The sequence below is a fragment of the Ranitomeya imitator genome, chromosome 7 (assembly GCF_032444005.1).
Source record: "Ranitomeya imitator isolate aRanImi1 chromosome 7, aRanImi1.pri, whole genome shotgun sequence".
Taxonomy (NCBI): Eukaryota; Metazoa; Chordata; class Amphibia; order Anura; family Dendrobatidae; genus Ranitomeya; species Ranitomeya imitator.
Genome location: NC_091288.1, coordinates 67801399 through 67819964, shown reverse-complemented (window position 1 = coordinate 67819964; position 18566 = coordinate 67801399). Strand labels below are relative to the sequence as shown.

Below are 18566 nucleotides of genomic sequence, written 5' to 3'. Positions count from 1 at the left end.
GCATTTTCATTTTTCGAGATCTGGGACTGGGTAAGGGCTTATTTGCTTCCTGAGTTGACGTTATTATTAATTACATTTTAGGATACATACGTTTTCATAAACCAAAAAAACTAATTCTGGCATTTTGATATTTTTCTCATTACTCAGATTACGAATCGGATCATAGTGCATCATAGTTACTAAGGTTGAAGGAAGACTATAATTCCATCTAAATGCATGTAGAAAAGCCGCGGAGACAGCATCACGTGGTTCTCAACGCGTTGAGAAACACGTGATGGTGTCTCCGCGGCTTTTCTACATGCATTTGCATATTTCCCATAAGGGATGGGAGCAGTGTTCTGGATCACTGCGTTGAGAAACACGTGATGGTGTCTCTGCGGTGTTGGATGTTTTGATCTCCCCGAGGTCATTCATCCTTATGTTTATATAATTCCATCTAGTTCAACCCATAGCCTAAACTAAACATGACCTAACATGTTGATCCACAGGAAGGCAAAAAACCCCATGTGGCAAACAGTAAGCTCCACATTGGGGGAAAAAAAATCCTTCCCGACTCCACATACGGCAATCAGACTAGTTCCCTGGATCAGCGCACTATCAAGGAATCTAGTATATATACCCTGTAACATTATACTTTTCAAGAAAGGCATCCAGTCCCCTCTTAAATTTTAGTAATGAACCACTCATTACAGTATCATACGGCAGAGAGTTCCATAGTCTCACTGCTCTTACAGTAAAGAATCTGCGTCTGTGATTATGCTTAAACCTTCTTTCCTCCAGATGTAGATGATGCCACCTTGTCCCTGTCTCAGGTCTATGATTGTTTTGATATTTTGATAGATTAGACATTTCTGAATGCAGTGATACCAAATGTGCATTTTTTTACCTTTTTTATGGTTTTATTTTTGATGAGGCAAAAAGGTGGGGGGGGGGGGGGGGGCAATTTTAACTTGTGTTTTTTTCCACACTTTTATCTGACCTCAATAGTCCCCTTAAGAGATATGGCCCAGTGATCGTCTGAGCGCTTGTGCTATAGCAGAAATCACAATCTGATGTGAACGGCGACCACGAGCTGGCGTTCACACGAGATTCACACTCACAGGCACGGGTATCTTCTGCATATCCATGGCTGTCATGATAACCGATTAGCGCTCCACGAACATGTAACAGTGGCGACGATGGGCGGGATTTGTGACGGGCTTCCGGCTGGCGCGTGTTAAATATACGTCAAAGGTCATGAAGGAGTTAAGTGAGTAGCAATAATGGATGAGTTTTGCTAAACTCTCCCTCCTTCCCCCCCAAAAAAAATCCAATAAAGATAGCCACAAACATACATGCATGGGCATCTATTCACATCTTCTTTCTCAAGTGCCACATTAGTTAGAAGTTCGTTCTGCTTATCTATGGTGCTGCAGAGATGGCCTCAAATTACACCACTGGTACTTAATGGCTGCAATGCATGGCTCGAGCCACTACTCTGCTCTAAATATATATATGTGAGCTGGAGCCAGACACACAAGGTTACGAGCCACAAAGAATGGCATCATCTGCTGGATGTGGTCCCAGACTCAGGTCATATACCTCTGATCTAGAGAACACCTATGTGCTTAGCAAACCTATAAGAGTTCTTTTTCAAAGCCTCCATCTTCACCTGTACTCATTCAAGGAGGAAATCTCTAATTTCTGTGAGGTCATTACAACATGTCAATTCACTTTGGCAGGGATCAGGACTATCACAATTTATAAGAAAAACGAGTTTGCAGTCCCATTATCAGGGAAGAAAAGCCTATTTGAGTTTACTTCTAGTTTATTGTAACAGCTAGAATCTCAAAAGGAGAGATAATGTTAAGGTGATTTATGAAATGGTCAAATATGTAAAAAAAAAAAATATGGCCCCAAAAATATGAATAAAAATCACTTTAAAAATACAACCCCAAAACTCCAAATGAGTGTCCCTGGGCCAAGTGCTATGGTTGAGAATTGCATGGAATTTTTCTTCAACGTGCCTTATAGTCACCTGCATGTGCACAGTTATGCATGAATTTTTTTATGTTAAAAAATATTTTACTTTTTTACAGTAAAATATTAAAATGGTTTTACAGATGCAAAACACTGCTGTTAAACCGCGTAAAAGGGAACGGGAATTTAGTTGTCAAAACTGCACGACACAAATGTCAAACCACAAGCGAGACGTCCTGAACCACACCTTTATAGAAAGGGTTGTCCAAGAATCTTACGTTTTCCCCTTAAGGTCTGAAACCTGTTAGAAATAAGAAATGTCAGCAAATCCAAGTACAGTATATACAAAGACCAGATGAGGCCAGTGAATGCTGGAACTGATATATTTTTTACAACAAAATTGTATTGCTTATTTCAAACAGATTTCTGGCCTAAAATGGGTATTGTCACTTGAGACATTTATGTCATTTCCACATGATATGCCATAAAAGTCATAGCTGTGGGGTTCCATCTCTATCTTAAAGGGGAAACACCTGGTTCCTCAACTTGTATTCACTATCACTGGAGTCAGGTCTCTGCATGTGTGCCCTTCTCCATTAACTTCTATGGAAATTCTGAAAAATAGCAGGGCAGGAGAAAACATAGCACAGGTAAAAGGGCCATCATTCTAAATGTAAAGTGCCCTAGATAAACTTCAGAATTTAAGACCTAGATATAATTGCTCATAGACCCGAATCAAACAAAACATGAAGGCTTTGTTTGTCTGGTGTGTATAAGCCCCCGGAATGCCTAGGGTTTTCATGAACTTTACAGATTTCTCTTGTTTTGACTTTAAAGGGGTTGTATACTACTTGGACAACCCCTTCTCATTTGCTATATTGCCCTATACTTGGGTCTGGTGCTGACGGAACTCAGTCTCCCGTGACGTTGTTATGGCACATGCAACGATCAACAGCCATTTCACTCTCACTTATAGTAATTAAGAAAATGTTATCCGAGGTAGTGGGCAACCCGATTATATATAGATAGATAGATAGATAGATAGATAGATAGATAGATAGATAGATAGATATTTAGTCCTAGCAATTTACATTTCCAAGGAGTCTAGCACTTGAAGGCTTGAATCCAACACACAATAACTTACTTCTTTGAATAAAAATTAAAAGGATCGAAATTTGCTAGGGAAGCTGGATTCTCGGACTTTTAACTTGGAAGTCAATCTGATCAATTTATTACAAAATGTGAACACAAACCACAATGGAGTGAGAATCGCATCAGTTTTTGTTGAAAGGAATCTTCCATAACTAAGAATTTACAATACATTCATGCTGAGCTGCTTGGCAACCAGCTTATTCTTACCTTTTATTGAACTTATAAATGTTCTTTTTTTCAGAATTGTGGTAAAATTGGTCTTAAGGTTATTTTAGTCTAAGACTGACAATATGTTTTATGTTCTCAGAAACTAATGATTTACATGCTTTATGTTTTGTTTTTCACTTCACCTGCATAACTAATCAGAGAGTTGTTTATCACCGTACTTGTGCATATTATTTGTAGACCTTTCGATCTTCATTTTCATGGATGCATTCAATTTCTTTAAACTCTAAAAGTCCCATGATCACCACTAATCACCTCATACAAATAAGATAGGAGATAGGGGTTTGATCACTCGGGGTCCTTCCACCGAGACCCTCAATGATTATGAGTAGGAATCCAATATCCCAAGTCTGAACAGAGAGCAGGTTGTGCGTGCATGGTGTACCGCTCATAAAGAAATGCACGGTCATGGCTCCATTGGAATGGGGGGGGGGGGGAACAAAACCTCTGATCTTATGATTGATGGGGGTCCCAATTAACACCTATCTTGTATCATCAATGATAAAAGCTTACCACCAGTAAGTCATCAAGTGATTATCATTTACAGATCAAGGACTGGCTAAATTTTTTTGCTATATATATTATGCATTGCAGGTTAGAAATGTGTACAATGGAGATCATGTACAAAATAATAATGTTGACTTTGACAGTAAACTTTTACTTACAACATATCTGCAGACCTTTAAAAGGTCAATTGAAAATTCTCAGCCATAATCACGAAATTTTAACACACCGAATGCTAAAAGTCTGGTCCAAGGATGACTGAAACTAAGTAAAAGCTAACACCAATTTTTGGCTATTGGTACAGAATTAACTTAGGAAGCAATGAAGGCTTTCCACCATTTCAACCGATTCCCAATGTAAGTAAATAGTAGCTTTACATAAACTACATCATATTTATGGATATGTTTTACAAAGTCTGATCTCAACCAGGAGATCAGTTTTGAGGATTCAGTAGTACATGTATTCATAAGTTCACTTACAACAACACACCTCAGCAACGTAGAAGTCCCATAGGTTGTACCATAACATTGGTAGTTGCTCCTTAAATTGTTTCACAAGAAGTGTGGACATTAACATTTTATGAAGAAAGGATATTCTACAAGCTTAAAAATACACCTAACTTAAAATTGCTTTAGGGCAACTAAAGTCTGGAAAGTGGGTGCGTAAGTGCAGTATTCTTCATGTGCAGTTCTACTTCATAGAAGCACCTCACCAGTTCTGAGCTATTGAAACGGGTGCTCTCCGCGTACTATGTGTGAGGAAAACTCATAGCGGTCCTGACTCCTGTGACCACAAATGTTACATTCAAGAGGATCCCGATAACCATGACAGCCCATGTGGATCGTATACATCACATGATCTAGAAACAGCACACGGCAGTGCTCACATTTGAAGGCTTTGATTTGTTCCCCTTCACTATTATATACTTTATAGACATCTTTAGAAGTGCCCAATCCAGCCTTCGTGGCATCTAGAGCTTTGCCATCTTCCTTGGAATATACTGGACTTTGCTTTCTTTTCGCGTTTAAGGCATGATTTCCTTGGTATGACGGTCGATCATCATGGCTGCTTTCAGAATCAGTGGTGTCCAGGCAACTGTTGCTGGGAGATACTTCCCTCTCTTGAAGGTGACTCTTTGGTCTGATAAGGGAGATTGGGCCATCCATATGGTTATCAGTGCTGTCTGAGGTTTCCCTGCTGGTTGGCCTCTCCACCCTGCTTGGATGGTAGACCTGAGAGTAAACTGAACTGATAACAGGAGCTACTTCAGACATGGTGCCAGTGGAGTGGTGAATCAGAGGCCGCAGTGCATCTGCACCCAAGTAGGTAATGGCATTGTTAATGGCCTGGTCCATCATCTGCGACTGCATTAATTCCGCTTCTTTCTCGTAGGCCATATTCATGTCGAAGGGCAAGTCTGGATAACCAAACCTCATAAGCTTTTCACCTACAAACAAAAACATGCATTAGCAATCAATCATTAAGGATATACATTATTCGGCCAACCTAAAGATTTATAATATAAGCAGTGTAAAACTGTTGAATTTTAACTATTCAGTCATACAATGCAGTTGTCAACTACTAGGTGAAGTGCTCAGGTATTGTTACCCAACTACATGCACAGACTTTTGAGTTGGAGGCATTTTATTATTGAAGCCTGAAAGTTTGATACATGTCTGTCAAAATGAACAGTTTTGGGAGATTTATGAAATGGACTAATAGAAAAAAAATGACTTTGTCACCCTTAACCACCAATTGCATTGCAGCTTTTATCCCTTACAGTGCTGTTAAAAAATAAAAGCTGCAGTGTGATTGGTTGGCATTCTTTTTGAATGGTTTTCATAAATTTTCCCCTAAAATCTAACACGCAGAGTTCTAGCAGCCTGTGATGGTCTAAAATAGGCGATCTCCAGTATTGTAAAGTTCCAACTACAATGTATACAGTAGTTCTCAGCTTTGGCAAAAGTAAAGATAGCCATACACTTTAGAGAAAAGCGGTTGGCTGAATAACCCAGCATCAATCTTAATTACCCAATAAGCAAGATGGAAATTAACCCCTTCCCGACCCATGACGCCACGTAGGCGTCATGTAAGTCGGTGCCATTCCGACCCATGACGCCTATGTGGCGTCATGGAAAGATCGCGTCCCTGCAGGCCGGGTGAAAGGGTTAACTCCCATTTCACCCGATCTGCAGGGACAGGGGGAGTGGTAGTTTAGCTCAGGGGGGGTGGCTTCACCCCCTCGTGGCTACGATCGCTCTGATTGGCTGTTGAAAGTGAAACTGCCAATCAGAGCGATTTGTAATATTTCACCTATTATAACGGGTGAAATATTACAATCCAGCCATGGCCGATGCTGAAATATCATCGGCCATGGCTGGAAATACTAATGTGCCCCCACCCCACCCCACCGATCGCCCCCCCAGCCCCCCGATCTGGCCGGTACACTGCTCCGGCTCCCCTCCGTCCAGTGCTCCGCTCCCCCCCGTGCTCTTGTCCGCTCCCCCCGTGCTCCAATCACCCCCCCGTGCTCCGATCACCCCCCCTGCTCTCCGATCCACCCCCCCGGTGCTCCGTTCCACCCCCCCGTGCTCCGTTCCAGCCCCCCCGTGCTCCGTTCCACGCCCCCCGTTCTCCGTTCCACCCCTCCCGCGCTCCGATTCCCCCCCCTGTGCTCCGATTCCCCCCCCCGTGGTCCCCCCACCCCATCATACTTACCGATCCAGCCGGGGTCCCGTCCGTCTTCTCCCTGGGCGCCGCCATCTTCCAAAATGGCGGGCGCATGCGCAGTGCGCCCGCCGAATCTGCCGGCCGGCAGATTCGTTCCAAAGTGCATTTTGATCACTGAGATATAATCTATCTCAGTGATCAAAATAAAAAAAATAATAAATGACCCCCCCCCCCCCCCTTTGTCACCCCCATAGGTAGGGACAATAAAAAAATAAAGAAATTTTTTTTTTTTCCACTAATGTTAGAATAGGGTTAGGGTTAGGGTTAGGGTCAGGGGTAGGGTTAGGGCTAGGGTTAGGGCTAGGGTTTCGGTATGTGCACACGTATTCGGTTCCTCTGCGGATTTTTCCGCTGAGGATTTGATAAATCCGCAGTGCTAAACCGCTGCGGATTTATGGCGGATTTACCGCGTTTTTTTCTGCGCATTTCACTGCGGTTTTACAACTGCGATTTTCTATTGGAGCAGTTGTAAAACCGCTGCGGAATCCGCACAAAGAAGTGACATGCTGCGGAATGTAAACCGCTGCGTTTCCGTGCAGTTTTTCCGCAGCATGTGTACAGCGATTTTTGTTTCCCGTAGGTTTACATTGAACTGTAAACTCATGGGAAACTGCTGCGGATCCACAGCGTTTTCCGCAGCGTGTGCACAAACCTTTAGAATTAGGCTATGTGCACACTGTGCGGATTTGGCTGCGGATTGGCCGCTGCGGATTCGCAGCAGTGTTCCATCAGGTTTACAGTACCATGTAAACATATGAAAAACCAAATCCGCTGTGCCCATGGTGCGGAAAATACCGCGCGGAAACGCTGCGTTGTATTTTCCGCAGCATGTCAATTCTTTGTGCGGATTCCGCAGCGTTTTACACCTGTTCCTCAATAGGAATCCGCAGGTGAAATCCGCACAAAAAACACTGGAAATCCGCGGAAAATCCGCAGGTAAAACGCAGTGCCTTTTACCCGTGGATTTTTCAAAAATGGTGCGGAAATATCTCACACGAATCCGCAACGTGGGCACATAGCCTTAGGGTTAGGGTTGGAATTAGGGTTGTGGTTAGGGGTGTGTTGTGGTTAGGGTTGTGGTTAGGGGTGTGTTGCGGTTAGGGTTGTGATTAGGGTTATGGCTACAGTTGGGATTAGAGTTAGGGGTGTGTTGGGGTTAGTGTTGGAGGTAGAATTGAGGGGTTACCACTGTTTAGGCACATCAGGGGTCTCCAAACGCAACATGGCGCCACCATTGATTCCAGCCAATCTCGTATTTAAAAAGTCAAATGGTGCTCCCTCACTTCCGAGCCCTGACGTGTGCCCAAACAGTGGTTTACCCCCACATATGGGGTACCAGCATACTCAGGACAAACTGCGCAACAATTACTGGGGTCCAATTTCTCCTGTTACCCTTGTGAATCTAAAAAAATGCTTGCTAAAACATAATTTTTGAGGAAAGAAAAATGATTTTTTATTTTCACGGCTCTGCGTTGTAAACGTCTGTGAAGCACTTGGGGGTTCAAAGTGCTCACCACATATCTAGATAAGTTCCTTGGGGGGTCTAGTTTCTAAAATGGGGTCACTTGTGGGGGTTTCTACTGTTCAGGCACACCAGGGGCTCTGCACACGCAACGTGATACCCGCAGACCATTCCATCAAAGTCTGCATTTCAAAAGTCACTACTTCCCTTCTGAGCCCCGACGTGTGCCCAAACAGTGGTTTACCCCCACTCATGGGGTATCAGCGTACTCAGGAGAAACTGGACAACAACTTTTGGGGTCCAATTTCTCCTGTAACCCTTAGGAAAATAAAAAATTCTGGGCTAAATAATTATTTTTGAGGAAAGAAAACGTATTTATTATTTTCACGGCTCTGCATTATAAACTTCTATGAAGCACTTGGGGGTTCAAAGTGCTCACCACACATCTAGATAAGTTCCTTTGGGGGTCTAGTTTCCAAAATGGGGTCACTTGTGGGGGGTTTCTACTGTTAAGCCACATCAGGGGCTCTGCAAACGCAACGTGACGCCCACAGAGCATTCCATCAAAGTCTGCATTTCAAAACGTCACTACTTCACTTCCGAGCCCCGGCATGTGCCCAAACAGTGATTTACCCCCACATATGGGGTATCAGCGTACTCAGGACAAACTGGACAACAATATTTGGTGTCCAATTTCTCCCATTATCCTTGGCAAAATAGGAAATTCCAGGCTAAAAAATCATTTTTGAGGAAAGAAAAATTATTTTTTATTTTCATGGCTCTGCGTTATAAACTTCTGTGAAGCACCTGGGGGTTTAAAGTGCTCAATATGCATCTAGATAAGTTCCTTGGGGGGTCTAGTTTCCAAAATGGGGTCACTTGTGGGGGAGCTCCAATGTTTAGGCACACAGGGGCTCTCCAAACGCGACATGGTGTCCGCTAACAATTGGAGCTAATTTTCCATTCAAAAAGTCAAATGGCGCGCCTTCCCTTCCGAGCCCTGCCGTGTGCCCAAACAGTGGTTTACCCCCACATATGAGGTATCGGCGTACTCGGGAGAAATTGCCCAACAAATTTTATGATCCATTTTATCCTACTGCCCATGTGAAAATGAAAAAATTGAGGCTAAAAGAATTTTTTTGTGAAAAAAAAGTACTTTTTCATTTTTACAGATCAATTTGTGAAGCACCTGAGGGTTTAAAGTGCTCACTAGGCATCTAAATAAGTTCCTTGGGGGGTCTAGTTTCCAAAATGGGGTCACTTGTGGGGGAGCGCCAATGTTTAGGCACACAGGAGCTATCCAAACGCGACATGGTGTCCTCTAACGATGGAAATAATTTTTCATTCAAAAAGTCAAATGGCGCTCCTTCCCTTCCGAGCCTTACCATGTGCCCAAACAGTGGTTTACCCCCACGTGAGGTATTGGTGTACTCAGGAGAAATTGCCCAACACATTTTAGGATCCATTTTATCCTGTTGCCCATGTGAAAATGAAAAAATTGAGGCTAAAAGAATTTTTTTGTGAAAAAAAAGTACTTTTTCATTTTTACGGATCAATTTGTGAAGCACCTGGGGGTTCAAAGTGCTCACTATGCATCTAGATAAGTTCCTTGGGGCGTCTAGTTTCCAAAATGGGGTCACTTGTGGGGGAGCTCCAATTTTTAGGCACACGGGGGCTCTCCAAACGTGACATGGTGTCCGCTAAAGAGTGGAGCCAATTTTTGATTCAAAAAGTCAAATGGCGCTCCTTCCCTTCCAAGCCCTGCCGTGCGCCCAAACAGTGGTTTACCCCCACATATGAGGTATCAGCGTACTCAGGACAAATTGGACAACAACTTTCGTGGTTCAGTTTCTCCTTTTACCATTGGGAAAATAAAAAAATTGTTGCTAAAAGATAATTTTTGTGACTAAAAAGTTAAATGTTCATTTTTTCCTTCCATGTTGCTTCTGCTGCTGTGAAGCACCTGAAGGGTTAATAAATTTCTTGAATGTGGTTTTGAGTACCTTGAGGGGTGCAGTTTTTAGAATGGTGTCACTTTTGGGTATTTTCAGCCATATAGACCCCTCAAACTGACTTCAAATGTGAGGTGGTCCCTAAAAAAAATGGTTTTGTAAATTTCGTTGTAAAAATGACAAATCGCTGGTCAAATTTTAACCCTTATAACTTCCTAACAAAAAAAATTTTGTTTCCAAAATTGTGCTGATGTAAAGTAAACATGTGGGAAATGTTATTTATTAACTATTTTGTGTCACATATCTCTGTGGTTTAACAGAATAAAAATTCAAAATGTGAAAATTACGAAATTTTCAAAATTTTCGTCAAATTTCCGTTTTTATCACAAATAAACGCACAATTTATTGACCTAAATTTACCACTAACATGAAGCCCAATATGTCACGAAAAAACAATCTCAGAACCGCTAGGATCCGTTGAAGCGTTCCTGAGTTATTACCTCATAAAGGGACACTGGTCAGAATTGCAAAAAACGGCAAGGTCTTTAACGTCAAAATAGGCTGGGTCATGAAGGGGTTAAAAAAAAAAAAAAAAAAAAGCACATGACATCTGCCTACCCCTCCCATTGTAGCAAAAAATTAGTCATGTTGAAATACAACATGGCTGATCCCCCTCTTCTCGTCATCCATCATATATCCCAAATTTAAATGGCTAGTTTCCCTACAGCACTGGTGAGAAGAGAACTGGATTTCAATGGGTGACCATTGTCTAGATATCCAAATTCTCAGAAAAAGCTATGCTTGGGTGGTCATATAGCCAAGTCAAACAAGGCTGCTTACTGGGATATTTCTAGATTTGCAATTATTTTAAGAAGATCGTAGAACATTTTAGAAAAAAAAATTACTTTAGAAAGGCAAAAACAAATAAAATAGCTGCCTTCTTTAACATTATGCTAAGACTAAGACATTTGCAAGTACCATGTTAATTCTGCACACAGGGACTTTCCCATCATACGCAGTGAAACGTTCTATTTTTCAGGTTTTGGACGTCTTTAAAATGGATGTCATTTCCTTTCATAGGAAGCAGTGGTTTACTAACAAAGAATATTCTTACTCTGAAATTTTCAAGGGGAAACAATATCGACACAATCTCTGTAGGTAGAGAACAGCCTCATGCACATACATAATGATGGTGGAATAAGGCTGAAAATTTTTTTTTGTTGAAAATTAGGAATTTGAAGAGGACTGTTCAGCAGCACAAATCAAGTATTGTTCAAATTGTTCAAATCTTAAATATTGGTCGAAATGGAATGCTTCAATGGAATGGGCGTTAGGTGAGTAGAACTGTGTTAGTTATTTTTAAATAAAAAAGGAACGACTTTATTCTGGCTGTGTGTTTATTTACCATACAACTATAGGATTAGTAATTGATAGGTGTCTTATAGACACCTCTCCATTACCAAGCCGTGGGCTTGAGATCACCGGACAATACAAAGGTGACATCAACCCCACAAATATGAACCCCTGTAGCCACCGCTGCAGGGCAAGTGGGAAGAGCTGGGCAAAGCGCCAGAATTGGTGCATCTAATAGATGTGCGTTTTCTGGGCAGCTGTGGGCTGCTATTTTTAGGCTGTCCATGGCCCCTTTACCAGCCTGAGAATTACATCCCCGAGCTATCTGCTTTAGCTTGGTTGATTGTCAAAAATGTGGGGGACCCCACACCGTTTTTTTTTTTAAATTATTTATTTAAAAAAAAAAAATCAGAGTGGGGACCCCTCTATTTTTTTTATAACCAGCCTTGCTAAAGCTGACAGCTGAGGGTTGCAGCCCGCAGCTGTTAGTTTTTGCCTGGGGAACCAACACTTTTTTATATTATTTATTTATTTAGAAAGCATGCACTGGCTCATGAATACTCCCATCAGCCGCCGCCTGCTCTCGCTGTAATTAGCGGCAGCAGAAGGAGGCTGATGGGAGTAGTAGTCCCATCAGACGACTCCAGTGACCAGATGTAAACTTTTTACCTCCAATTATAGGTGTGAGCTCATGCGGTTATTTGACAGTGTGAAACTGCGGCTCTCCAACCAGCGGCCATGATGCACATGACAGGGTGGCAAACACTGGATGTTTGGACCCCACATTCAAGTGAATGAGGTCTAGGTGTGGGCTCGGGTACTGTTCTGGTACCCGAACCAGAACTTGTTTTTTTTTTTTTTTTTTTTTTAAACTGTTCGGTCGAACTCGCCAAACCCGAACATTCAGGGGTCCGCCAATCTCTATTCACCAGTTAAAAATCCGTGGGCCTGCAAAAAATAGAGATGAACCGGTTTTGTGTCCAAGTATGTTCCAATAGAAAATGGTCCATTATTCATGGATGTAAGCAAAGAAAAGATTTCCAACATTGACCTAAAAAGAGCCTAACCTTATAAACTATTATAAAATTATGAGGAACTTGCATAAATAGCAACTCTCCAACTTGTGATTATAGGACTATCAAACAGGGAAGTTCTCACTGTTTGATATGCCAGACTCATCAGCAAAATACAGGCAGTCATTTACAGCAGTCTGCATTCATGTAAATCCCTGTAGATACAAAAGAACATAATTTCCTAAGAAGCTTTATACCAGAAGACTGCAACACACTAAAGAGAACTTCAACTCAAAACATAAAATTAGCCGTATATTAGCAAGTTGAAAATTGGAGCAGCCATATTACGGTAGTTGTCGCTTTAGAAGCGGCTCCTCAAAAACTGACCCCCAACTTATTTTGTCAGTTCAATTACCAAGTCACTATTTTACTATCAATTGATTAATAGACACTATATGGTGAAAGTATTGGGACACCTACACAATTACACTTACAGGAGTTTTTAGGATACCCCATTCTAAATCCATAGACATGAATATGGAGGTGGTTCCCCCTTTGCAGCTTAAACATCTCTCTCTCTTCTGGGATGAAATTCAATAAGATTTTGGAGGTGTCTGTTGAACTTCTTGCCCATTCATCCAGAAGAGCATTTATAAGGCAAAACACTGAAGTTAGATCAGTGGGCCTGGCTCACAATCTCCGTTCTAGTTCAACCCAAAGGTGTTGGATGGTATGGAAGTCAGGGTTCATATCCTTTCACACTAAACCGACTTATCCATGCCTTTACAGATCCTGCTTTACGAACTGGGCTATAGTCATGGGGAACAGAAAATGTTTTTTCTCAAACTCTTCCCACAAAGTTGGAAGCATATAATTGTCTAAAATGTCTTGTGTTCTGAAGGCTTTAGAGTTCCCGTCACTATCGGGTCTAGGCCAACCCCTGAAAAACAACTCCAAACTTTACATTTGGCACATTCAGACGGGCAACGCTCTCTTGACATTTGCCAAACCCAGACTCATCCATCATACTTCCAAATAGAGAAGTTTGATTCATCACTTCAGAGAACACATTTACTCTACTTCAGATTCTGTGATAATGTGCTTTACATCACTCCATCAGACACTTGGCATTGTGCATGAAGATGTAAGGCTTCCATGAAGCTTCTTGGGCATGGAAAACCAGGCCATAAAGCTCCCAGAACACAATATTTGTGAGGATGTTAATACCAGAGGAGGCTTGGGGCTCTGTAGTCATCAAGTAAGGAGAGCGAGGGCAACTTTTGTGCACCATATGCCTTAGCGACCATGGGCAGCACGGTGGCACAGTGGATAGCACAGCAGCCTTGCAGCGCTGGAGTCCTGGGTTCAAACAAACAAAAGGACAAAATCTGCAAAGAGTTTGTATGTTCTCTCTGTGTTTGCGTGGGTTTCCTCCAAGTACTCCGGTTTCCTCCCACATTCCAAAGACATACTGATAGGGATTCTAGATTGTGAGCCCCATCGGGAACAGCGATGTTAATGTGTGCAAACTGTAAAGCACTGCGGAATATGTTAGTGCTATATAAAAATAGAGATTATTATTATTATTATTATTAGCAACCCTTGCTTTACATGACTTCCACTTAGTTCCTGCAGTTTCTAAATGCTTTCACTTTTTAATACCATTAACAGTTAATGGGGAAACATACAAGAAGTAGGAAAGTGACTTGTTAAAAAGGTGACATCTTACTTCGCTGCCATACTGAATATTAATGAGCTCCTTAAAATGAGCCATTGTTTCATAAGATATTTGCAAAGGCAGACGACATGGCGAGGGACTGGACTTTACACATCTGTGGCAATAGGACAGAAAGAAAAATCTGAATTCAATGATGAGGTGCTTCCCAATACCTTTTTTTCTTTCCATAGAGTGTACTTGAAAAGTCCCAATCAATATGGCTACACATCTGGTAGCCAATTTTGTAAAGATGGCTGCCGGTATGCAAATAACCGAAACATAAATGATGAAACCTTGGTTATCACAGCAATATCTGATATTGTTATATCTTGGGTGGGAATTTTCTTTAGGTTCAAGTGACTACATTATGTCATAAGCAGCAAAAACTTCCCAGTAAAAAAATAAAATCTTATCAAAAAAAGAAATATAGTCAACTATAATTATTGGTAATATAAATGATTGGGACATTGTTTAAAACGTTGAAGCTGCACACAGAATGCCATCATTTGTACATTATAGACTAAGTAAAAGAAAGCAGATGCTTACCCACAAACTTCTGTGGGGTGGAGCTCTTACGCTTCCCCATGTTGCTGGCAAGTCTCTCTATAACAGCTGGTCTTTCAAAGGGCATCAGAGACATGTTGCTTTCCATCAGGATCTCTGGATTCTTACACTCCTCCATAGGAGATGCTACATGGAACCAAAATGTCACATCAGAATCACTAACCAGCACGCCACATCCAAGTAAGGCACCACTATAGATCAACAAGGCTACTACCTGGTTAAAACAGACCTTCCATTGCCATTACAAAAGTGGACAATGCTGTCCCATCTTCCTGGCTTCTAGAACTCTGCGTGTAGGAGCTGATGGAGTGTATGGGTCATGCCCATTAGCACCATTTAAAAATGGCCGACAAAAACTTTGTAAAACTTTTATCATCCAAATTAAGCTATGCAAAAGTAAAATTAGCAGCTACAAATTTCTACTGCACGTATTTCATAAGAAAAATACTAAACGCTAACATGATTTTCTCTGCAAGCCAACCAGTGTAACTTGGCATGAAGAAAACTTTTGATGGCTTTTATCTTATCGGCAACTTTCTTCTAACAGTTGCAGATATGTTAAAAAAAATAATAAACTATAGAAATTTGTGCATTCTACTTAAAAGGCTATTTCTGCTCTTGGGCTGCTTACGTCACTTGTGACATTAAGTAATTAAAAGGGAGTGAGCTGCAGTACCAGACATAGCCTATGGATAAGAGTGCCGCTATTTCAGGAAAAACGTGCAAACTCCTTATTTTAAAACAGTGCCTTCAAGCTTAACTGTGTGTCCTATAATGTGAAGTTACCATTATTGGAGCACAGAGACTGGCCACAAATAAGCAGATATTGATGCTGGTCTACTTACCACCATGAGACCCTGGTCCATGGCCTCTCTCCATTCCCACATTTTGCAGGTAATTGTGACAGCGTTCTTTATGTTCTTCCAAGGAGCTGCGCTGCTTGTAGCTTCGACCACAGTAGTTGCATTTGTGAGGTTTGCCTACTGCATAGTGATGAGAAATCAGGTTAATAAATTTGTGATTTAAGGTATTTTTCAGAAAATACTTTAAACATTCCATTAAACTTTACCTCTAATCTTATGAATTTGTGTACTTTTTTTGTTTAGAACTTTAAGATTTTGTTATCTCTATTGTAATTCTATATTTTTAATCAACATTCATTGAATTTGTGTTGAATTTATGAAATTCGCAGATCCCAGCAACTTCGAACAATTTTCGATTCGGTTTGTTTTGTAGAAGATTGCATCAGCCATAGGACACTTACATGACCTGAGGCTTGGGCTTTCACATAATGCCTTGCAGATTCCACAACACATTACATGATATTTGACCAGAAAATCAGGGGAGAATAGCAAAGCTCGTATAAAAGCTAAGGCAAGGAATGCAGCAACCATTTTAGGGTGATTCAGGATAGTTAAAGGATGTCGGAATTCACTACTCAGCAACATATATGAAGAGTAAGCCCTAAAACAGTGTTCCCCAACTCCGGTCCTCAAGAGCCACCAACAGGTCATGTTTTGAGGATTTCCCCAGTATTGCCCAGGTGATGGAATTATTGCCTGTGCAGGTGATGCAATTATCACCTGTGCAATACTAAGGAAATACTGAAAACATGACCTGTTGGTGGCTCTTGAGGACCGGACTTGGGGAACACTGCCCTAAAACATTGGACAAATACTCCAGAAAGTAGTATGTTGAACTGCAGCAGTGAAGAATATGAGAATATTAGTCTGAGTAATACAGAGATGAGAGAGATAGAGACAGAGGGAGCGATGGAAAGAGAAACAGACACACAGAGCGAGAGAAACACAGAGAGCGAGACAGAGGAAGAGCGACAGAAAGAGACACACACACACAGAAAGATGTCAGCTTCTCAGTAGGCTTCAAAGAACAGTTTGCCTGATCACAAATGACTAAGAATATTTGGACAGTTTTTAACAATATAAAAACCATGAGAAGTCTGAGTGCACTATGGTTTTTAAATGGATTGTTAGTTGCTACTGGATTACTATCAGTTTCTATGGAAAGGTGACTTTGGCACTTATAAGACTGGGTTTGCGGCAAAGAGCTTGAAAGAGGTTGGATACAGTGCTAGGGTACCTCAGAATGTTACTCATCTTCCTACCGCAAATGGGGACTTTGCAACTTTGCAATTCATTGGCAAATTGATGGAGAAAGTTTGTGGGATCAGACAAATTCAAATTTCAACAGATTCCATCATCTTTAATATAATCTGTATGTGTATACATACATATATACACACACACACACCTCTATATATAGATAGATGCAGCAGTGATGTGATATGGTGGAGCTACAATCAGTATATGAATAATAAGATTTTTTTCTTTGCTTTTAAATTAGTCTGTTGCAGATGTATTTTACTTTATGATTCAGGTTGTTAATGTTCATGGTGACATGTTTTAATACAAATCGTCCTCTTGAGAGCTCTGTGATTTTGGCTTATTTTTGTAAAATACCAAAGAGGTTTTCCATGCTTTAAAAAGTAACTACCATTTGTCAATCACTGGCTTCAGGAGCTCCATGTCATCCCATTACCTAATCACATATAGCATTGTAAAGATAGTGGGAGCCCACAGGACGTATGACCAGGATTGGGGGGGGGGGGGGGGATTTAAAAAGCAAGTACCGGTACATTTCTATTTGTTATTTTAACCAATATCCAGTTTATTGTGAAATATACTTTTACAGCCTGTAAAACCCCGTAAGACGTATCGTTATATGCAGGTTCATGAATGAAAGAAATAATTAAAAGGGGTATTGCCATCTCGTAAATGTGTGGCATAGCCACATGATATGCCATAAATGTATGGTAGATGCAAGTACTATCAATGAAAACTACATCAATCTTGAGAACGTGGCCCGGTCATATGCTTCTGGCAGGGTAGAGGTACAAATAAATGGTAATTCTGACTTCTCTCCACTGACTGCAGCATACAAGGCAGATAGGGATCTAAAGTTATGGTATATTAAAATTACACCAAACACCAGGGACGGATTTGCCAATACAGCAAGAGATATATACGGAAGAGTAAAAATCTCAACTGCAGATTATTTCATATCTTTCAGTTTATTCCTTTCGGGCTAAATGCTTTAGTAAAAAGCAGTCCGTCACCTACTGCAGTATTCTTAAAAACAATGGTAGCTAACCGAAGAGAAAGAAGCTAGTAAACACACACAACAAAAAAAACTATTTACACACTGTGGATCGGCAGAATTTTGGGGCTATCCAATAAAGGGGGACAGAAAAAAAAAGCCATTTGAATAAGCAGGCACAGAGCCGCATGATATTTTTGGGTCTCACGTACGTGCCATTATTTATTATTGCAACTATACTTTAATGGCCAATACCAAGGATGAGGATTGAGGCCATATCAGACTCATGGCCCCAACAGATCATGTTTTCAGGGTTTCGCCAATATTTCACAGGTCACGAAATAATCATCAAGGCATCAGAAAGTTCCACAAGTTCTCTCACCTGTGGAATACTAAGGAAATTCTGAAAACCTTATCTGTTGGGGGGCGTGAGGGCTGGCATTTGGTCTAGAGCGTCAAGTTTTGGGGGGCACACTGGGTCCTTTACTTTGTTCTTACAGATCCAAGTCAGAAAGCAAATTACAAGAAAACCAGACTGAAGCCTGTAGTCACATTTCAGGGTGTGGAGTCCCCAGCTCACTCCAGGAATGCTGCTGGACAAACACTCCCTCTCAGACAGGATTTTTTTTCCTCTCCGTTGGGTTTTAATCCCTCAGGGATGTTTCTCAAGTACAGATTTTTTTTTCTCTGGGCGAAAGGGCTGTGAGATATGACATTAGTATGAAACATGCACATTTTATATGGTTTCCCTATTATAAGGCTTATTTATTTATGGTTAAAATGGAACAAAATGTTGCTTGGTAACATCAAGATATAAG

At 41.2% G+C, this 18566-nt stretch overlaps 1 protein-coding gene across 9 annotated transcripts in view; it reads right to left on the bottom strand.

Annotated features, from left to right (window-relative positions):
• Positions 1-907: 907 nt before the first annotated feature.
• The window catches only part of IKZF2 (IKAROS family zinc finger 2), a 101391-nt gene continuing 83732 nt past the window's right edge, over positions 908-18566 (bottom strand). For 3 of the 9 annotated variants that reach the window (XM_069733415.1, XM_069733411.1, XM_069733410.1), the window contains exons 6-8: positions 15477-15614; positions 14614-14757; positions 4415-5287 (exon numbers count right to left, since the gene is read on the bottom strand). In XM_069733415.1, coding sequence (XP_069589516.1) covers positions 4563-5287; positions 14614-14757; positions 15477-15614 — 1007 coding nt within the window. In that variant the 3' untranslated portion in view covers positions 4415-4562. Of the gene's footprint in view, positions 5288-14613; positions 14758-15476; positions 15615-18566 lie in introns of all 9 variants that reach the window. The other 6 variants (XM_069733417.1, XM_069733414.1, XM_069733418.1 and 3 more) reach the window with 3 other exon arrangements.